Source organism: Carcharodon carcharias, chromosome 7 (assembly GCF_017639515.1).
Source record: "Carcharodon carcharias isolate sCarCar2 chromosome 7, sCarCar2.pri, whole genome shotgun sequence".
NCBI classification, from domain to species: Eukaryota; Metazoa; Chordata; class Chondrichthyes; order Lamniformes; family Lamnidae; genus Carcharodon; species Carcharodon carcharias.
In genome coordinates this window covers 146,517,103-146,540,455 of record NC_054473.1, presented here as the reverse complement: position 1 = coordinate 146,540,455, position 23,353 = coordinate 146,517,103, and the positions used below count along the sequence as shown (strand labels likewise).

Genomic DNA, 23,353 nt, shown 5'->3' with positions numbered 1-23,353 from the left:
ACGGAGTTAATGTTTCAAGTCTGTATGACCCTTCTTCAGAGCAGGCTGAAGCGTCATACAGTCTCGAAACATTAACTGTTTCTCTCTCCACAGATTCTGTCAGACCTGCTGAGTTTTTCCAGCATTTTCTTTTTTATTTCAGATTTCTAGCATCTGCAGTATTTTGTTTTTATCTCATTATTGATCAAATTGCCCTGTTATGAAGAGATATTAATGTTTATAATGTAATTGGAAATTATTTTTAAATTAAACTTGTAGTAGGGTCTGTGTCAATGTGTGTGTCTTAATTGGATTAAAGCCAGCTAGTATGGGTGCTTTGATGTATAGTAGTTTGAGATGTTAATTAGATAAACGTAAGTTAAAAGGTAAAGTGTAATTTGCATTTGCGGAATCAACCATTCAAAGGAATGGGTAAAATCTTGCATCTAGCTGGGAGACACCAAGCAGTGTGTTTATATTACTAATAAAATTGGTAGAATGAGAGGATTATTGTTAAGAGAGGTGAAATTAGAAAACCTAGTAATACAATGGAAAATTTACATTCAAAGGGAAAGCTAGGTATAAATCGAGAGGAGTTTGTGTGTGAGAGTCAGAGGCATGTCAGATTTAACCAGCCTGTAAGCCCTACAACTGTGTCTGAAAAGGAACCAAATTTAAAGGAACCTCATTTTGAATTCATAAGGTCAAATGCGCTTTGCCTGGTGTCTGTTTAGAGCCTATGGGTTTTTGTTGCCTTGGTGAAGATTCACCTGGGAGTGATTAATTTGGGGATTTGTTTAAAAATTATGGTAGTAATTTGTAGACATGTGTCTGTGTTTAATTTCTTGTTAAAGTAATAAATGTTTAATTTAGTTTTATATAAAAACCTCTTGAGGCTTGGCGGTTTTATTCCAGAGTTCAGAGCTGCATCTCAAACATATCAATTGAAAATATAGGTTATGAAGTTGTTCAAGTTTCCCGCTGGGATTTAAACAACTCAGCCTTTACCAACTGCTGTGTCATAACAACCCACACAGTTTGACAAATGGGGAGCATCAAGGTGTTTTTATTTATCCAATCCTGGGATGTGGGTGTTGATGACAAGACAAGTATTTATTGACTGTAGAGTACCTGTTACAAAATTCAGCAAACAAAAGCCCAAGTTGACTAGGGGTGAATCAACCAGCCACCTATTTTGTAAGAGAAACATGCCAACAATAACATTCAAGGACCAGAATGAGCAGTAAATTATTGGCCATGTGTTCACCATTTCCCAGTTTGTGAGACCAGCAGGCAAGATTCTTCGCAATGTGAACAAAGAATTAAGTGAATTGATGATTTTCACCATTCTGTTTGGTAGGTTTCAGCGACCAAACATGACGTTTTATGTTGTGTCACTCCAGGGGAGTGTTTAAAGTGTATGCATGAACATTTCGGGGGTTTTGAGGAGTAGAATTAATAGAAGTTGTCTTTTTCGATAGTTAAAATACAGAAGGAGGCCATCATGTCTGTGCTGGTTCTCTGCAAGAGCAACTCAGCTCATCCCACTTCCCTATCTTTTTTCTATAGCCCTACATTTTTTTCTCTTCAGGTAATTACCCAATTCCCTTGTGAAAATCAAGATTGAATCTGCTTCCACCACACTCTCAGGCAGTGAATTCCTGATCCTTATTACTTGCTGCGTGAAATATTTTTTTCTCGTGTTGCCTTTGGTTTTTTTGCCATTCTCCTTAAGCCAGCGTCCTCTGATTTGCGGTCCTTTCCACACCAATAGTAACAGTTTCTCCATCTCTACTCTGTCCAGACACCACATAATTTTGAACACCTCTATCAAATCTCCTCTCAATTTTTTTCTCCAAGGAGAACAGCCCCACCTTCATCAATCTATTCACACAATTGAAGTCCCTTATCCCTGGAACAATTCTTGTAAATCTTTTCTGCAACCCTCCCCCCCACCCAGTGCATTTAGACCCTTCCTAAAGTGTGGTACCCAGAATTGGACACAATACTCCAGTTGAGGCTAAACCAGTGTTTCAAGAAGGTTCACCATAAGTTCCTTGCTTTTGTACTCTATTTATAAATGCTCTTTTAACGGCTTTCTCAACCTGCACTGCCACTTTCAAGAATATATGCACATGTACCCCCAGGTCCCTCAGCTCCTGTGTCGCCTTTAAAATTCTATTCTTTATTTCATATTTCCTCTCCTCATTCTTCCTATCAAAATGTATCACTTCACATTTCTCTGCTTTAAATTTCATTTGCCATGTGTCTGTCCATTCCACCAGCCTCTCTGTGCCCTCTTGAATTTATCACTATCCTCCTCACAGTTCACAATACTTCCAAGTGTTGTGTCATCCGCAAATTCTAAATTGTGCCCTGTCCAAGTCTAAGGCATTAATATAGATCAAGAAAAGCTGTGGGCCTAAGATCAAGTCCTTGTGGAACCCCACCATATACCTTTCTCCTGTCTAAAAAAACAACTGTTCACTACTACTCTGTCTTTACTGTCACTCAGCCAACTTTATATCCATTTCACTCACTTTTATTGCATGTGTTTCAACTTTGCTGACAAGCCTGTTGCATGGTACTTTATCAAATGCCTGTTGGATGTCCATGCACACCACGTCAACTGCATGTCCCTCATTAACCCTCTCTGTTATCTCATCAACAAACTGAAATTAAGTTAGTTAAACATCATTTACCCTTATCAAATATGAATTGGTTTTCCTTAATCAATCCACATTTGTCCAAGTGACTCTTAATTTTGTCCTGGATTGTTGTTTCCAAAAGCTTTCCCACCACTGAGGTTAAACTAACTGGCCTGTTATTGCTGGGCTTATCCTTAGACCCTTTTTTTGAACAAGGGTGTAACATTTGTAATTCTCCAGTCCACTGGCACTACCTCTGTCTAAAGAGGATTGGAAGATTATGGCCTGTGCCTTTGCATTTTCTACCCTTACTTCCCTTAGTATTAACAGATGTGTCTGTTCCAGTCCTGGTGACTTATCAACGTTTAGTACAGCCAGCCTTCCTATCACCTCCTCTTTAGCAATTTTTAGCCCATCAAGAGTCTCAACTATGTCCTCTTTTACTATGACTTTGACAGAATCTTCTTTTCTAAAGACTGATACAAGCTAGTCATTTATTATCTCAGCCATGCCCTCTCCCTCCATGCATAAATCTCCTTTTAGACCCTTAATCAGCCCCACACCGTATTTTCCTACTTATATGCCTATAGAAGAGTTTTGGATTCCCCTTTTATGTTAGCTGTCTGTTGTCAGTCTCTTCTCATACTTTATCTTTGCAGCTCATACTTAATTTTTTCACTTCCCCTCTGAACTTTCTATGTTCAGCCTGGTTCTCACTTGTATTATCAGCCTGACGTCTGTCAGACACACCCTTTTCTGCTTCCTCTTACTCTCTATCTCTTCCATCATCTAGGGAACTCTGACTTTGTCCTATTCCTTCCCCTCTTGTGCATGTATCTCAGCTGTATACAAATTATTTACCATTTAAAGGCAACCCATTGATCCATTATAGTTTTACCTGCCAATCTTTAATTCCAATTTACTTGGGCCAGATCCATTCTCACCCCATTAAAATTTTACCACCCCCAATTAATTATTTTTACTCTGGATTGCTTCTGTTCTTTTCCATAGCTAACCTGATCTTTAAATGTTCCTTACTGATACTTAAGGCACTTGTTCCAGCTCATTCCCTAGAACCAGATTCAGCAATGCCTCCTTCCTTGTTAGGCCAATTTATGCAAAATGAAATTATCTTAAAAACAGCTCCACAGATTATGGCAACAATTATTGCATACTTCTTCAAAAGGAAAAGTTTTCTGTTAAAGAAGAAGTTACTAAAGTACATAGTGTATATAATTATTCCCATTTATGATTGAAGCCAAATCCAAATATAAGTTAAAGCTATCCTGCAGATACATCCACCAAATATTGTCTGTTCATTTAAGTGCATTAGTAATCTAGCTTCCACTGCATTTGTTGAACCATTTAGGTTTACAAAAGATCAAAACGAGGAATGGCAGCAATTAGAGATCCATGATCAATCTGTAGGGGAGGCTGAATCATTTGGTTCATAGGTAATATAATGTGAAGAAGTGGGAACATTATAGTGCGATACAAAACCATTAGAACTGTCTGTTGCTTTGATGTAGAGAGCTGGTGGAATTTGCCTCAAGAGCACACACAAGCAGAAGGCAAATAGCTATGAATGAAAAAGAGAAGCTTGGCACAAAAATAGACTGACTGATTTGACCAGTGTATGGAATGGAGGTAAGACTCACTGTCAGCCCTTGGACAGCATTATTCCCTGTAACCAAATGATTACAGTCCCCTCTGAAAGTGGAATACAAGCAAATGGTGGATATATAAATTTCTGATATGTTTAACAGACTAACTTGCCTTGACTGAGAAAGCCATGGAAAGAAGTGCTTATTCGGTACTCATTGAGTTCATTTGAGAAAAAAATTTAATCCGGTACATGATAACTAAAATCAATTTAAAACTTAAGTCAGAACATACCATTCTGACTAAATTCCGGAAATAGAAAACATATCTTTGTCCTCAGATTACTATTTCCAAAACAAATTCTCTATTCACGATGAGATCACATTCAATGAGGGTTATCAACCCTGGAGATGTAAAAGCAAAGATGCTGCAGAAAATTCACTCCAGTCCTTTCAGATTGCAGAATATTTGTGCTAAGCCTTGATGTTACATACTGACTCATCACGAATGCTGAACTCAATCTCTATATTTCTTCATGTGTTTCTTGCAATAATTCTCAAATGAAAAACAAAGGAGCCTTTAATGTCACATAATACCCCTTATAGACCATGGTCAAAACTGGAATACGAATTCTATCTTAAGAAGCTTGCCCCCTGTGGGAACAAATGCAGCAAAAACACCAGCAACAGTATTAATAGACAAAATAAGCCAGCCTGACAGTCCTGAAGTAAACAAACGCAATTCAGACCCACCAAAATTTCAAATAAGAAAAGGATCATCAGAGAATTTGAAAGTGCATTTATAAAATGTGATTTATAGCAAATGAATAGCTGCGGGATGATCCTAAAAGGCTTGAAAGAAAATTGTATGTTAAAACCCAAATAGCTTATGGTAGGAAAATTTTTGTTTGGAAAGAAATTACAATATAACAATATTGGTATGATTGTATAAAAAGGTAGACTACACAGCACTATGTTCTGGGATGGTTATGTACTATCTAACTATTGGACAATGTTATCCACAACTGCCTTTAAAGGCAACCACTTCCCTACCCATTTTAAAGACAATGTCTAGTTTGTGTGCATTTCTAAAAAGCTGAAACTCTCGGTAGCAAAGGACCTGCTGATTGAACTTTATGAAACTTGTAACACTGAGTGTATGAATGTGCACTTATGAATATGCCTTACACTTTATAAAGCCCAACTGAGCAGGTGTCTTGAGGACACCTTTAACCTTGATCAGAATATGTGATTAGCAAAGCTTCCTTGATAAATTATTCAGACATGAGGTGCAAGTACTCAAGAATGATACCACTTGAGCTGATTGAAATGTGCTGTTGTAGTCACAAAGGCACTGCAAAGCTGCAATGAACACAGGCATCAAATTTTTTTTAAAATCTGGAAAGGACAATGAATCTGTTCACTTCTGTTGAAAACTTCCTATTGGCTATTTGGGAATTAATTACATTTCTTTACATTTGGAATCAGAGAAGTTACAGCACAGGAGGCCATTCAGCCCATCAAGTCCATGTCAGCTCTCTGTAAAACAGTTCAATAAATTCCATTTCTCCACTCTATCCCTGTAGCCCTGCAAGTTTATTTTCCTCAAGTGCCCACCCAATTTCCTTTTGAAATCATTCACTGGCTCCACTTGAAGGCAGCGAGTTCCAGGTGTCATGCCCAGTAAAAGGCATGTCATATTCACAACTTTAAACATGGACTGTGCTGATATGGAAGCTTCTGGAATTGCCTTTATTTATTATAAAAAATGGACATTGATGAATTGTTAAGATGGCTGCCAAGGGGGGCGGCGGTGGTGGTGGTCAAAAGACCATTGCAACTTCAACCCAAACCATCAAGCTTCTGGAAAGCTCTGAATTGAATCATACTGGGTGGGGGTCTCCCCCTTTAATGGACATGCCTAGGCCTGCCATTGTTTAAAGCTTACTCAAAAACACAGCTTCAATGAATCCCTAGATTCTATGTCTCCAAGTTTGCAATGTAACAAAGGAAAGCTGAGAAGGCCAGTTATCCAAGGGTTAAGTGTGAAAGATCAACATGTACCTTCTATCGGATATCAGTGGCCATTGACCATGTGACTGTAACTGATTCTCTGATAAAGAAATCCGTTTCATCCCAAAACTCAGAACAGATCTAGAACAGTCTGCAGAATAACACCAACAAGACCATAGCTGCAAAGAAAGGCTGTGTCACCTCTGGCTTTTAAGAACTGAGAGTTTTTAAAAAGCCTCCCAACCTGATTCCGAAGCTCCGAGTTCACCTGTAAAGAAATTGGATGCCTGATACAACAGCCACAAGTGCCTGACTTCATGACTTCCTGAACAATCTCCCCCTTGATGTAATCCTGATATCTGGACTGCAGCCATCTGAACTTACCTGGACTGCAATGCAAGAGTGGGAAAAGCTCCCTTCTCCACCAGATTCTCAAAGACACATGAATTGTTACTTTTCTTGGTTTAGTACTTGTAGAAGTGCACTACCCTCTTTAACTGTATTTTTTTGAGTGTTGGGTATGACTGACGTAGCATAGATCTTTTGGGGTAAGCGTGTGAATAAATAATCCCCTTTGTTTAAACCCATGAAAGTCTGCCTCTGACACTTTTTAAATTGATCACACATTAATGAGGGTTAAGAAACACACACATCTACCTTTTCAAAAATAAACCACAATGATTATGGACAGAAAGGAAGGAAATGGGGGATTTCAGTTTATCTCTCCTCCCCTGTCTGTAACACAGATCCGTAAAATGCTGGGTAAAATAATTCTTCCTCACATCCCTGCTGTATCTCTTGCCCAAAATCTTAAATCTGTGTCACCTAGTCTTTGTATCATCAGCTGAGATCAGCTTTTTGTTGTCTACCTTATCTAAATCTGTCACCATCTTGTACCCCCCAGCTTGAGAATAACCCTAGCTTCCTCCAACCCAAACTTACAGCTAAAATCCCTAATTCCTGAACAATTCTGGTAAATCTCTGCACCCTCTCATGGGCCCTCATCCTTCCTGAAGTGTGGTGACCTGAACTGGATGCAATACTTTAGTTGTGGTCTAACCACAGCTTTATAAAGATTCAGCATAACTTTCCTCCTTTAATACTCAACACTTCTATTTATGAAGCAAAGATCCTACATGCTTCGCTAACTGCTCTCCCAATATGCTGTGCTACCTTCAAAGACCTATGCATATGAACCCACATGTCTTTCTGTCCTGGTACAATCTAGAACTGTACAAATAGGTCTTAATACTTAATAATTATGCCAAAATGCATCATCTCATAATTCTATGTATTAAATCCCATCTACCACTTGTCAGCTCATTCTGCTAGCCTATCTATATCTGTTGTAAAAATAAAAAATACTAGAAATACCCAGCAGATAAGGCAGCATCTGTGGAGATAAACAGAGTTAACATTTCAGGTCGATGACCTTTCAGCAGAACTTCCTTGTTAAACAACCTTCCATGTTGGTATCTCAGACAGAAGTGAATTTTATGACTCTTAACACAATGTTTTGAGGCACATTCCAAATAAGAGCATAAGAACATAAGAAATAGGAGCAGGACTAGGCCATTTGGCCTTTCAAGCCTGCCCCATCAGTCAATAAGATCATGGCTGATCTGCCCCAGGCCTCAAATCCTCTTTCATGCCAGCTCCTCATAACCCTCAATTTTCCGATATTTCAAAAAAGTTAGCTACCTCCTTTTTAAATTATTTCAGTGATCTAGCCTCCACAACTCTCTGGGGTAGTGAATTCCAGACATTCACTATTCTCTGATAGAAGAAATTCCTTTGCATCTCAGTTTTAAATGAGTGCCCCCTTATTTTGTAACTATGTCCCCTAGTTTGAGATTCCCCCACTAGTGGAAACATCATCTTAATATCTACCCTGTCAAGCCCCCTCAGAATCTTGTACGTTTCAATAAGATCATCTCTCGTAGTTCTAAACTCCAATGAATAAAGGTTTAACCTATTTATCCATTCTTGATAAGTCAAACCCTTCATCTCAGGAATCAGCCTAGTGAATCTCTTTTGAACTGCCTCCAAAGGCACTATATAATTTCCTAAATATGGGGACCAAAACTGTACACAGTTCAGCAGGTGCAGCCTCACCAACACTCTGTACAGTTGTAACAAGACTTCCCTGTTTTTAAACTCCAACCCCCTAGCAATACTGGCCAAAATTCTATTTGCCTTCTTAATTTCTTGCTGCACCTGCATGCTAACCTTTTGTGTTTCTTGCACAAGAACACCCAGATCCTTCTGTGCTGCACTTTTTTGGAGTCTCTCTCCATTTAAATAATAGCCTGCCTTTTGATTTTTCCTACCAAAGTTCATGACCTCACACTTTCCTACATTTAAACTCCATCTGCCAAGTTTTTGCCCACTCACTCAATCTGTCTATATCCCCTTGCAGAGTCCTTAGAGTCCTTATTTCATCATCAGAACATGCCGTCCCACCTATTTTTGTATCGTCAGCAAGTATGGATACATTACACTCTGCCCCTCTTCCAAGTCATTACTATAGATAGTAAATAATTGGGGTCCTAGGACTGATCCTTGTGGTACTCCACTAGTTATGTCTTTTCAACCTGAAAAAGACCCATTAATCCCAACTCTCTGTCTTCTGAGCGTTAACCAATCCTCAATCCATGCTAATACATTATCCCTCAAAACTGTGAGCTCCTATCTTGTGCAATAACCTTTTATGTGGCACCTTATCAAATGCCTTCTCCAAATCCAAATACACCACATCTACTGGTTCCCCTTTATCAACTCTGCTCATTATATCCTCAAAGAACTCTGGCAAATTTGTCAAACATGATTTCCCTTACACAAAACCATATTGACTCTGTTTGATTGCATTAAGCTTTTCTAAATGTCCTGCTATTTCTTCCTTAATAATGGACTCTAGTATTTTCCCAATGACAGATGTTAGACTGACTGGCCTATAGGTTCCTGCTTTTTGTCTCCCTCTCTTCTTGAACAGGGGCTTCACATTAGTGGTTTCCCAATCCACTGTGATCCTCCTGGAATTCAGTGAGTTCTGGAATATTTCAATCAATGCCTCCACTATCTCTGCAGCCACTTCCTTTAAAACCCTTGGATGCAGGCCATCAGGTCCTGGTGACTTGTCTGCATTTAGTCTCATTAGTTTGTCAAATACTTTCACCCTCATGATAGAGAGTGTTACAAGGTCTTCCCTCCCATTAGCTCCTTGCTTATCTGATATTCTTGGAATGTCTACAGTGTCCTCCACTGTGAAGACTGATGTAAAATATTGGTTTTAATTATGTGCCATTTCCCTGTTCCCTGTTATCAATTCTCCAGTTGCATCCTTCAAGGGTCCCATGCTCAGTTTAGCTACTCTTTTTCTTTTTATATACCTGTAGAAGCTCCTGCTGTTTGTTTTTTTATTTCTTGCCAATTTACTTTCATAATCAATTTTCTCCCTCTTTATTAGCTTGTTAGTCATCAGCTGCTCTCATCCAATCCTCTGGTCTACCACTAATTTTTTGCCGCTGTGCATGCCTTAGTTTTTGATTGGATACTCTCCTTGATCACCTTTGTTAACCACAGGTGGTTCATCCTTCTCATCGAGTCCTTCTTTTTGACTGGGGTAAATTTTTGCTAAACGTTATGAAATATCTGCTTAAATATCTGCCACTGCTCATCCACTGACCTTCATCTTAGTCTATTTTCCCAGCCCACTTTAGACAACATTTTCTTCATACCTCTTTAATTGCCCTTATTTAAGTTGAGGTTTGAGATCAGAGTTGTTTGCCCTCAAACTGAATTTCAAATTCTACCATGCTGTAATCGCTACCCCTTAGAGGATCCTTAACAACGAGATCTCTTACTAATCCTACCTCATTACACATTACCAGATCTAAAATAGCCTGTTCCTGGCTAGGTTCTACAATGTATTGCTCTAACAAACAGTCCCTGATGCACTCTACAAATTCATCTTCCATGTGACCCCTGCCAATCTGATTTGTCCAGTCAATATGCAGATTAAAATCACCCATGACAATTGAGGCCCTTCCTACCACGCTCCATTATTTCCAGATTTATACTTTGTCCTTCAGTGAGGCAACTCTTTGGGGGCCTATGGACAACTCCCACCTGTGACTTCTTCCCCTTGCTATTCCTTATTTCCTCCCAAACTGATTCCACATCACAACCTATTGCACCTATATCAATACTCACCACTGCACTGATACCTTCCTTTATTAACAAAGCTATCCCACCTCCTTTTCCTTTTTGCCTATTTTTCCAGAATATCAAATATCCTTGAATATTGAGTTCCCAGTCTTGGTGACCCTGCAACCACGTCTCTGTCATAGCATCAAGTCATATCCATTTATTTCTATTTGTGCCATCAACTCATCTATCTTGTTACAAATGCTGCATGCATTCAGATAAAGAGCCTTGAGCTTCATCTTTTTATCATTATTACTAATTCTGGTTCTAATTTCTGCTGCACCCTTCTGCTTATATTTTCTGCTCCTTTCTGTGACACTTTGATTATTGTTCACCTCTTCACTACCCTGCACCTCTGCTCTCTCATTTCTTTTTGATTTTTTAAACTTCCCTACAATTAAACCCACCTCCCCGTCCCCCCTCCAAACAGGAAAAGTTCCATCTACTGCCACACCTTTATGACCTTCTTCCTCTCTATTGGAAAATACGATCTGTTCCACAGGACATGCATGATGCAAGAATCATTACATTATACATCAATAAAAGTGACAGAGAAGATTGCAACAACAATGGCAGCATCTAACTCCTCAGCATCACAGGAAAGGCCTTCGCTAGGGTCATACTTAAAAGACTCCAGTACTCACAGACTGAGTGCACTTAGAAGCACAGTCCAGTCTCTGTGTTGACAGATCTACAGGGCACATCTCCAATGGCTAGCTACATTAGAAGTAAAGGGAACTAGATAAAACTCATTACCTTACTTTTGTAGATTTCACTAAGGCATTCAACATCATCAGCAGTGAATAACTCGACAAGATTTTGGGAAAATTTACTGTCCACCAAAGCTCCTCACCTTTTTCCCAATAATGGCCACTTAAGGGCTGCTTCCCACCTGGCATCAATTTTGAGGTGTGGGCCTCAGGTGGAAAAGCTGGGTCACTTCCCTCATGGGCCCCTTTCCTGATATGGTGCCCTTCCCTCAGTGCTTCCTCCTCCTCTGGGCTCTTCATTAAGAACCCACCCAAGTCTCCCTCCCCAGCCATAGGGTGGGAAACCTCGCCACCCATTAAATTATGTCCATGGATTGTCTTTCCCATTCCTCAAACTTGTTCTCCTGACTATAAGTGTCAAGAAAACCATAGTCATGGAATAGGTGTTACATCTCCACTCTTGATCACACTAAATAACACCCCACTGGAAGTGGTTCACAAATTCTGCTACCTTGGAACCATGGTGATACTCTTGTCTCTTGATGCATAACTCTATGCACATAGGGAAAACAGCTACTACCTTTGGCTGACTCACAAAATGTGCATGGAATAACATCAGGCTGATTCTTAGGATCAAGATGCTGGTTTATGAAGTCTGTGTTCTCAGCTCCTTGCTTTATGGTTGTGAAGCACAAACAATTTACAGCTATCAAGAAAGGAAGTGCAACAACTTCCATCTTTGCTGTTTGTGCCAGAGTCTGGGCATATCATGGAAGGACAAAACCATGAATGCTGCATTCCTCTCAAAAGCAAAGCTCCTAAGTATGTTAGTGCTTATCAAGAGGCGATTAGGCTGGCTCGGGCTGTTTTTCATACCGTTACATACCCAAGGATTTCCTGTACAGTGAGGTAGCTGAAGCCAGATGGCCACTAGAATGCTCAAAGTTCTGCTTCAGTGATACTTGCGTACATGACATGAAGACATTAAACATTGATTCTTGCACCTGAGAAGCACTAGCTGACCACACCTGTGAGCTGGTGAGCACCACCATGAGGATCAGTGGCTACCGCAGCTTGACAACAGACACCAACATTGAAAACAACAACAACCCTCAATCGTACCTGATAACCATTTCACATATGACACTTGTGGCAGAGCCTGCCTCCCACGAATTGGTCTCTTTAGCCATCAGCAACAGTGCTCCATTTGAAGCTACCCGGATTTGATTTGATGCATGCCCATCATTGAAGGAGGCTGACGAGGACGCTGCTATATGGCTTTATTTTACAAGAACTGGAATCCTTTAAGCTCTTTTTAAATTGAAAACTGGAAATAATTTATTGCCTCTTGTTTTAAAGAAAACCCCAGGGAGTAGAAACCAGGCGAGATTTTTGGTTTAGTTGTCCTCGTAGCAGCGACTATTTTTTTTTACTATGAGAAAACGTTTTATTTTAATTACATATGGGAGAGTCCAATATAATTTTGCCTGCATCGGGTGCAATTCTCCTCTTTGCTATGACAGGATTTTCTAAAGTAGGAGTAAAGTTATTTTTCTTTAATTTAAACATTTATCAAAGAAAGAAGAATATTGTCGAAGAATCTCTTCTGGCAATGAGAGGGCCCCGTCCGCTGTTCATTTTTGAGGAAATTTAGGCAGATCTAATTGGCTTTTTCATTTTTCAACTTAAGCAATTGAAAATCGATAACCCTGAATGGAGAACAATTCACTAACACAAAACCAATCTCCACCTCACGTCATACAACAACAGTTCTGCAACTGTTCGACTTCATAACAGATCAGGCACACCAGGTCCGGTCATCTGAGCGCCGGAGGGCTGTCCAGGAAGGTCCGACCCAATTTAACCTCAAGCGTGAAGCCCCTTGCCACATAGAAAGAAATGTCTAAATCTGGTTCTGACAGTATGCAGCTAAAACATAGCCTTAAGTGGCTAGTGAACAATTGGACGTGAATGGTTAGTGGCTGATACACTAAGAATATACTAGTGAGCAGCTATTGTGCTCTCTGCCAGCCACCAATACGCAATTAGTTAACAGCTGCAACCTAAATATATTGCCTTGGTCCCCTTTCTGAATTTTTTGGAATGAGGATCTTCGGGACCAGTCGCTGGATCAGTCGGTGGCCATTAACATAATCGCCCGTGAGATAGGAGATCGAAACAAACTGGGCTCTAACGCTGTTGGAGTGGTGATATATCACAGGCTGCTCCAGCCAATGCATTATATTATCCCACTGATGCTACAATTGAGCAGTACATTTTACATTTGCAATGTACATGGTAGCTGAAATACAACATCTTGTTTTGTTTTACAAATTAATGCCTAAGATTCCTAAAAACATTCAATACAACCAACAGAACTGGTAGCAGTAAAAACATGCAAACGCACCTTGTGCCTTTTGTATAGACGCGATCCCTCCAGTGAGAACAATGATCGACCAGACTGGAAAAGAAAATGAGGTTTCAGCGTCTGGGTGTTAAGCAACATTGCTGCTCGATGATCGAATAGAATCATATAAAATTGGGTCGAATTCTACAGAGATTAAGAATGTAAATAATTAAAAACTAATAACATTTTAATGAAGATCCAAGATAAATATATATACGTACATACATACATGTACACAACACGAGAAGATATTCCCTCATAACTGATGTTAATCGAGCGGGAAATCCAACATACAAGATTTGTTTTCGAGATACATGATAAAGTCCATCTTCATATCTCGCGAATAAGCGGGTTTACTAGGGGAAGTCGCTCCTCAAGAGTCCAGGTCTCGCTGTCGCCAGGGATGTTCTCTGCATTCTCTCTGCAATCGTGATGTCCTGTTGGGAAAGGCACTAACCTCGGGCTACTTTTACAATATTTCCCTAAACTAACTGCATGCATTACACAATTTAGGAAGCCGCACGATTTTAACCAGAGAGTAAATGAGTCAAAACAAAAACAGAATTACCTGGAAAAACTCAGCAGGTCTGGCAGCATCGGCGGAGAAGAAAAGAGTTGACGTTTCGAGTCCTCATGACCCTTCGACAGAACTTGAGTTCGAGTCCAAGAAAGAGTTGAAATATAAGCTGGTTTAAGGTGTGTGTGTGGGGGGCGGAGAGATAGAGAGACAGAGAGGGGGGGGGGGGGGGGTGTGGTTGTAGGGATCACTGCTTGTTTATCCCTACAACCATACACCCCCCCCCCCCACCTCTCTGTCTCTCTATCTCTCCGCCCCCCCCCCCACACACACCTTAAACCAGCTTATATTTCAACTCTTTCTTGGACTCGAACTCAAGTTCTGTCGAAGGGTCATGAGGACTCGAAACGTCAACTCTTTTCTTCTCCGCCGATGCTGCCAGACCTGCTGAGTTTTTCCAGGTAATTCTGTTTTTGTTTTGGATTTCCAGCATCCGCAGTTTTTTTGTTTTTATCTCTGTAGTAAATGAGTCAAGTTAGACAGCACAAGCATTGACGCATCTCTTGATCGAATGGTAGTTTCGCCAGTGAGTTCCTTTCAGAAGTTTAAAATTGTTTCCAGGTTCGGGCAAGTAGGACTACCTCGTCCTCCGAGTCCACCCTGCAATACGGCGCAATTTTAAGTTACAGAAACGTCTGTGCGCCAACTTTTTAACGAAGAGATTGGCATCATGGAAAAATAAATGCGGTACAGCATGGATTTTTAAAACTATGCGAGTATGAATGGAAATTCCCTAATAACAATTTGGCGGCGTTTTCTGAATAAAGATTCATTAATCTTCTTGGTGTAGCTCGGAGTTTGGTGCGAGTTCTTCGCACTTTACAGAATTTAATGCACCCTGTAGCTGAAGACACTCTAAGAATCCCAAATCTTTGTATTTTGACAGTAAATGCAGGTTAATTTTTTTCTGAGCTGGTATCTCAAACCTTATTTCAAAGGATTACGACTTTCCCAAACACTAAACGTGATAATTAATGTTTAAATTTAGTGACTAGAATTTATAAGATTCCTTTCTACCCATGCCCGCAATTTAATAGAATACAACAGAGCCAGGATTAGTCGCGAGCCTTATGACATCAGAAACCAAAAGAAGTTCAAGCAGCTGGTACTATCTTGCTCCACAAGAAGAGATTAGGTTCCTGAATCCACTCATTGCAATTATTTAAAATTAAAATTTCCTACTGTTGGTGCAGTTGTATTTGGGTCAATCTCACAGGTATCAAGTGTCACATTGGACAGCTGAAAATGCCTTCTACTTATACACATAATCATTGCATATTGAATGACAAACATCAGAAATAACGCCATGTGTATATATTATTGAAAGACATCGTTAAGCTTTTAAAAATAAATTATAACATTTAGCCAATTGTGAACTGTTAGACCGACGTACCTCTTGCAACTAAACTTGAAGGCTAAGGGGAAGGGCAGGGATAATGTATAATGAACATCACTTTCCTGAAAGCCTGTGTAGGAGAAATTCCTTGGTCCTTCTTATATTCGTTTCCTCATATGCATCAAAAGTTTTATTGTGTTCCGGTGGAGAGAAAGTGCTGAGAATGCGAGATAGAGACAGATCAGAGTGTGACCTGGTACAAATTTCCCTGCCATGCGGGGCGGGAGATCCTGAACAAACAGGGAAAACTCATTGCCTTCATACATACTCAGGTTTTATGTGGCAGTGCAGAATCAATGTATAAATCAGCTTTGCAATTAGAAACCAAAGAGTGACTGCCTTGTACAAGCGAATGCCAAATGTTCGTCTCATTTGTTATTGCAATCGGGGCACAGGATTTTACGAAATTGTTGTTGAGAGAATTCAGAATCCTTTTCTAAGATCAACTTGATTTTTCAAATTTTGAAGCAATACTTCATAATTTCCGATTAATCTAATTCGTCATTTGGAACAAGAATTTCTTTTGCTATTGTGTGTGGTCTCCAATTTAGGGCGAATCAGAATGTTCTGGCTGTAAATTAGTTAAATCCAACAGAAGGATGGACACTTTCTATTAATTCTTTATGCCTTGAAATTGCGAAGGTCATTAAATCGCTTGTTTTATTTTTTTTAAAGTGGGCAATTGGATTTGTACGAAAATACATGGCCTTTGACACTAATATTACCATGGTTTCTGTTTAGTGTCAACATCATTCGACAATATTCTCAAATCAACATTTTAACCGAACTGGTAAATGAGATTTGTAGCAATGTGATGGTCACGGTTAATGACTCTGACCTCTTTAGTTTTTTCGACATTTTAAAACAAAAAATAAATCCTACTTTCAGCAATGCAAGAATGTGAGATCAGGAGGTAAATTTGATCTCACGAAATTCTAATTACGTTGTCGACAAACAGATTTGGTCCCGCATGTGTTTGAATGAGCTCGATGACTGGACACTAAGACAAAATCTTTGACCTTATGTAAAAAATCGGAGAGAAAGCTCCAGGCGAAACCACGCAGGGGGAAGTGACTGATAGAAGTAGTGGTCTTCAAGGTGCTCGGACAGGAAGAACCCGCAGCACCACGTGCAGCAGTTACTTCAGCACTTTCCGCTAAGCCAGAAATACCGGGAAAGGGACACTTCCCGACACTCAGTACACGCCCTCGGTATCGTCGACGGGGAAACAAAACATTTCATTCCTATTTCCACGCCAACGGGTATAAGAAGCCGCAGTTTGACTCTGTTCTCTTTTCACGCGGATTCCCGAGGGTCGAGGTTCGGAGCTCCAGCAGTTATACAATTAGGCCCAGTAACTGAGACTTTCGCTCCGAGTGAATGAGCAGCTTCGTTTTATAAACTCCTTCACTTTCTCTGTACTCGACGATGTTCTAACTGTATTAGGGAGGTCGTCTGTTATACACATTCTATGTTTGTGCAAACTTTTTGTGGCTTAAAATTGATTAGAAAACAACAATGAGACATCTACAGCATGTGTCTGTACAAGAAAACATACTTCCGATCGTTCCAAATACCTGGTCAGTTTAAAACACAAGCGTACAAATACAACTGAGAAGAAATATACCAGTCCCAGTTTAAAACGTCATTTTATCCTGTTCGAGAAGTCCTGGTAAAGTCCCTCTTCCATGAAGCCAAAAGCATTTAAAATAAAAAAAGGGAAGCATGTTTTCGAGAGCAATTATTTTGGACAATAGGATTTGATGATTTACAAAACCACAGAACCTTCCTGTAGATGGCGACGTTATTTTATCTTTTATTACAACTCACCTTTGAACATGAAGAAAAACCGTCTTTCCAGCACCATTCTCTCGGTTTGGAAGGTGTCTTTTTTCCCCCCCCCGAGCACCTCTTCTGATGTATTGAGAGCACAGTCTGCAATGCTGACCGTATACAGACAGGTACAGAGCACTTCCGATTGGTTATCAAGTGAAACAAAGAATCCACGCTGTTCGAATCAAGCGAATTAGCCTTGCATTCGGTAGCTTTGCTCCCCAATACCTACCTACATTCTCTACATATCAGGTCATAATCCAATTTTCTGATATTCTAATTCTGCTCAAAACGCAAGGCATGCCTTCACCAGAGACCCGCTTCTTGGAAGACAAACTTTCCGCGTTGGGTTAATTCCATCCTTTCATCAGAACCATCCCTTGACCATTTCCTCCACAAAGACCGTGTTGGCCCCCCAAAAATGTTCAGTGACGGTAGATCTTTTTAAAACGACTTTTCAATTGACAAACATGGGATAGAAACTGTAGGAGAATCGTAGTTTCAAAGCTGCCTAAATCCGTCAGTGTGCAAAGCGGGCAGGAAGGGACTGTCGCTCTTGAGGAGCAGCAAAAACCACTCCAGTACTGTATAGCGAATGAATGAAGCTCACTTTCAGATCTACGTGCTGTGCTTCAACGAGCAGCTTATACGCATGCACCCACTCCACATAACACACCAAACTGCAGCCTGCTGTTTCCAATTCTACACACACACCTTCAGACACAACGGCAGTGACCAAAGGCTCATCATTAACGAAGCCTTTTTAAAAAAAAATAAGTTCCCCATTGCTTAAGAAGATGAATATATACATAATTTTAAATAGCGTGAAGAATTTAAACTCAACACAATTTGGTAGCTATCGTAGAACAGGTAAACGAAAGACAATTTTAAATACACCCCTTGGGTTTTTTTTCGACAGTGTGGGTTTATATCATGTTGGGTCTCTTTAAATAACTGTTCTCAGAACATACACAACATAAAACCTTCCTGCTCAGGAAAGCGATTCTTGAAAAACGCAAGCTGCCAGCTTTTCATTTACCGTTAAATGTTTATATAACATTTTGGATTGTGGCGATAAAAAGCAAAACCTCTTCAGTTTTTCAAAATATTAGGAATTTAGGACAATGTAATGCTATTGACTGTAATGTCTACCAATCTGAATAAATCAGTTACGTGAAAACACAGCAGACGAGACTAGTTTCCAATTATACGGGTCTCTCTATCCTAATTTATAGTTTTATTGCATCAGATAATCTACACTCAGTGTAAACAAAGAGAAACTGTCCCCTTCAACAAGGTGACCAATAAGATGACCAGAGATCCATAAGTTTTGTGAGAAACCATTGGTTAAAAAGACCGGTCAGAGGTCGCAAAATCAACGAAGAATGGATTTATCTCCAAGCAATATTGAGATGAACCAAGGAAAGTATTCTTCATAAGAGAAATAAAAATAGAACCTGCCTACCGAAAGAAGTTTGCGAGTTCTAATTTGTGCTATAAGTTTTGATGCATGACAGAACCACCAACATAATATCCAGCAACAACCACTATTCAGAAAGCATCTTTAACGTAGTAAAACGGCCCAATAGACTTTACAGGAGTGTTATCAGACAGCTCAGAAACTGGGTGTTTTGTGGCAAGTTACTCACCAAACCACCCCCCCCCCCCCCGACTCCCCAATGCCTGTCCACCAACTACAAGGCAGAAGTCAGGAGTGTGATGGAATACTCTCCACTGCTTGGATGAGTGCAGCTCCCACAACACTCGAAGTTCAACACCATCCAAGACAAAACAGCCTACTTGATTGTTTAAAGTGGTAGATGGAGTGCCAGTTACACTCTCCACCATCGGTGCACTATGGCTGCAGTGTGCACCTTCTACTAGATGCACTGCTGCAACAACTTCCCAAAGCTTCATCAATACCACCTCCACTACTTAAAAAAAAGGGCGGCCGCGATGTGGGAACACTGCCACTGCAAGTTCCCCTCCAAGTCATACCATTCTGACTTAGAAAGAGATCACTATTCCTTCATCGTTGCTGTGACAAAATCCTGGATCGTCCTCCCTAACAACACTGGATCGTCCTACCTACAGGCCTTTGAAGCAGATATTACTTAAAATTTTGGATAACTCAATTCAAATGAACTGTAGCTCCAGTATCTACTTTGCATGAAACAAAGGTTTCTGTTTCTTTACTTGACAGTAGAAAGCAGAGATGGGAATACATTGTCTTAGCTTATCTGGCAGATTCAATTTATGAATATATGGAGAAATTCCTCTTACCAAAAAGTCTAATTGAGTAACAAAAGGGATTTCTAGTCAAATTTCAGTAAAATTATTATGAGTGTTCTGACCGGGATGGGAGGAGTGCACAGCTTATCTAGCCCCACTACTCCACAGGTCACACCATTAATGTAAATGCTTAATTTGCTTACCAAAATGGCCAGTTATTAGCCTTCACTACAGTTAGACCCAGAACAAGAGACTTTAACTAGGCTTCTTTCAAAGAACTCACAATAATTGGTTTCACAACTTTTTAAAAACAAGCTGTAAGAACACAATTTGTAATCTGGGAATGTATCTATATATCCCTTTTAAAATTTCCCAGTGCGCACACAAATGACAAACAAACAGGGTCTCTGCAGAGGTGAGCAGTTGAAGAAAAAACTTCATAAAAAGGATAAGGTTCACATGGTTTTGACACTGTTTATCTGGTTCTTTGTGAAAGGACATGTCACTAGTCCTAGTAGATGTCTGGATGTTCTCACCAATGGAGCTTCAATGTGGAGGACAATAGAGCTGGATCAATCCTTCTCGTTTCAGCCTCGAGTTTCCAAATATAGACAAGTTCTGCTGAGATGAGGATTCCTAGCTGGATACTGATTACCACACTGCATTTCAAGGAAGGCAAGGAGAGCGCAAGCGGGGCAGCTTTTCCCCTTCTCAGTTCATTCCCAGCTGAGTTCAAACAACAAGTCTAAACATAAAGCTCCTTCTTCAGGTGATTTCCAGTAAATCACCGGGCCTTTGCCTTTAAAGCAGTTCTTTTTTCCATCAATTGAAGCGATTGCAGTTTGAACAAGCAAACAGCTCTCCCCCCCCCTCAAGTGCCATACTGGTTAGGTGATTTCTTGGAAAAGGTATGCTCGCTCCAGTCCAAGATGAACTTATGATTTTTTTTAAAAAAAAAATCCAGATCAGCTCCAAGTGTCCAAATAATGCAATGTCCTTTCAAACTTTAAAAGAAAATATAGTTCTTGTAGATATGGTTCTAACATGAAGAAGCATTTTTCTCCATTGCATACTTTGTTTAAGCAGGTCAACACCCCTCAACTATTTGAATATATTTTCAAAAAACTGTTAAGACATCCTAAAACCTAATATATTAGCCATGTTTATCAGTCAAGTCATTCTATTATTCATGTACTGTTATAAGTAACATTCTTGGCAATCCAGCTGCATGTTTAAGTTATGCATCTGCCTTTTAGATGAACTAGCTTGCTCTGTAAGGATTTAAATACTGGAATTCCACAGACGTTAGTCTCATAAGTGGACATCAGTCTAAGTACTGCCTCACAGCTAAAACAATAAAATCATATAGTAGTACATAAGGCAGAATTTGAAACAGACTGTTTGGTTTTAAATCATCAAAAGTTTAATACACCACAGTATGGTTCATTTTTACCTAATAGAAATACTAAGTACATTCTTCCACAGAGACCATTTATTTTAATTAGGCTTTTAAGGCTGTTGAGCCACATTAATAACTTCAGAAAGCTTCACCATGTTCAGAGAATATACATTTGGAAACACATGCAGTAACACAATGAAATACATAATTTATCTTTCAATGATTCTTAACTCCTCAAAATATACAGCTTGAGTTATTTGCAACCACTGCCCAGAAACCATAAATTGGATTTTTTTTAAATCCAGGAAGCAGTTAGATTATGTACAATTCAACATTAAACATTCACCTTTTGCTAGAAGTAATATTTTAGATCTAACACTTAGCATTTGTCTCTTAGAAACCATTGCATTTTACATGGCATCAAAATGAAATCTGTGTGCTTCCTGGCGCTTCTCCCGGTCATCTGCTTTCTGAAATAAAAGTAAAAAGTCATTAGGAACAAATATATCTATATTATTTAGTGAGCGGCATGACATGAGCAGAATGTTCTGGCCCAAATTACAATTTAAAAAAAAATCTTAGTTTGAACTTTCTTTGTAAATATTTAACCAGGTGGAAAACTTGCTTTTAAACAAATACCATTTTGTCAGTAAAGAATAAGAATAATATATTAATTATATGAAAGGAGGTACATTTTTGAGTTTTTTGTGACATCTCTATCATCCATATTAAGTTAAACAAAGGCCTATATTTGCATCAGTCCCTTGGCATAGTATTTTCAATTTAAAAAGAAGTCCAAGCTAATTTACTCATTACATTTATTCTCTCTACCTTCCCTTGTGTTCAAATTTGAAGGTGTCAGTATACTGCACTCCCAAATCAGACAAAGTTGTAGAATAAGGCACCCCGATCACCGTAACAATGCACTTTAACTCTAACATTACAACGCGTTTGTGTAGATTTTTCCATTTCTGACCATTTTGGGATCTTAAAGTGAAATTGCTAATCCATTGCCACTCAGCTAAATAATAGGTAGTTCAACACTATGGCTTCACACCTGTTAGGAACTGGATGTTCAAGCTAATTTCATCTAAGGCAACTCAGGTTGTCAGGAAAAATTATTATCCCACTATTACATTGTGCTAGGTTCAAACCCAGGTTCGAGGGGTGAAAAGAAAGCCTGGTACATTTTACCTGTTGATGCTGAAGCTATAAGTCTGCGGAAAGCTTTGTGTTCAATACAAGTATGTCCTGCTAGTGAGAAATAGTGCAATTCCCACAAAACTACAGCATTCAATGATTCAGCTATGGGTCTGCTCTTTCAAGAAGTGGACCAAAGGAATGATGCCTTGTTTGACAGTGAAGTGCACGCCTTTTCCAAAAAAGAACCATCCAGGCTAGGCAAGGGGAGATGGTTCAAAGGGGACGCAGGTGAGGAAGACATTTGCCTGACTTCCAAATTTCTCAAGTAAAACTGCCCAGCATTTGCATTTAAAAAGTAGGTGGGCAGAGTATACATTTCATAAAGAATTTCCTATGGACCTGTCACATCTTGACTGAGACCACAGGCAAAGTCCTCAGACAATCCTGGAGCACTTCCTAGCTTCACATGAATCCGCACAACCTTATAGGTTCAGCTTCAAACTAGAACTATAGTTGCATTTACATCGGTAAAGGTGAATCAACAAAGCAAACTTCCAATAAAATCTATCTGCATAAGCACTTAGTGTCATTGTAGCTATTTCTCAAACTTCCAATATCTAAAAACTATTGGAAAAATAAAGCAATACACAATACGCAGCAGAAAATTCACACAGCAGGAAGGCTTAGGAACATCCTTCCCTTAAGTGCATTTGAGGAGGCCAAAGTGGAAATCCTGGACCTTGAGATGATACAGGGAGTGGAGCAGACCTAAAACCAAGGCCTCCTCCATGTTCAGCATTGGTACCATCCTTTTCTTGTTCTTTTTCTCTCTACCCATTCATTCTCACGGACATATACTCAAGCATAATACCATGACATGAGGCATATCACGCAAGTAGTATTTCAAGAGGTACTTTGCAGCTAGTATCCTAAGATATATTCCTCTTCAATCTTTATTCAAGTCTCTCAAGAACCATTAAGAGCTTCTGGCCTTAGAAGACACCATACACCACTTATTGCTTAACTTGTCTAACATGGCAGCACAAATATGTCCATCCAATGGGATTTAAATTGTCAGTTTGAGGAGGAGACAGAAGCATGATGGTAGTGAAGGAGTTGTTGGAGGTTTAGTTCGCATCAAGTCTGCATGTGAAAGTTGCTATTTGAATACAAGCAGTATTTGCAATTGTTTTAGTTTTGTCCAAACCA

At 39.6% G+C, this 23,353-nt stretch overlaps 2 protein-coding genes across 4 annotated transcripts in view; both read right to left on the bottom strand.

Annotated features, from left to right (window-relative positions):
- Nucleotides 1-17,853, bottom strand: part of LOC121280174 (neuropilin and tolloid-like protein 2) — a 57,203-nt gene extending 39,350 nt beyond the window's left edge. Inside the window, exons 1-4 of one of the 2 annotated variants that reach the window (XM_041191893.1) lie at nucleotides 17,368-17,853; nucleotides 15,535-15,694; nucleotides 13,786-14,001; nucleotides 13,565-13,618 (exon numbers count right to left, since the gene is read on the bottom strand). In XM_041191893.1, the coding sequence (XP_041047827.1) occupies nucleotides 13,565-13,618; nucleotides 13,786-13,795 (64 nt within the window). In that variant the 5' untranslated portion in view covers nucleotides 13,796-14,001; nucleotides 15,535-15,694; nucleotides 17,368-17,853. The remainder of the gene's footprint in view (nucleotides 1-13,564; nucleotides 13,619-13,785; nucleotides 14,002-15,534; nucleotides 15,695-17,367) is intronic. The other variant, XM_041191892.1, reaches the window with a different exon arrangement.
- A 3,149-nt stretch (nucleotides 17,854-21,002) lies between these two features.
- itfg1 (integrin alpha FG-GAP repeat containing 1) overlaps nucleotides 21,003-23,353 on the bottom strand; it is a 292,356-nt gene continuing 290,005 nt past the window's right edge. For both annotated transcript variants that reach the window (XM_041192254.1, XM_041192255.1), the window contains one exon: nucleotides 21,003-21,471. In XM_041192254.1, coding sequence (XP_041048188.1) covers nucleotides 21,412-21,471 — 60 coding nt within the window. In that variant the 3' untranslated portion in view covers nucleotides 21,003-21,411. The remainder of the gene's footprint in view (nucleotides 21,472-23,353) is intronic.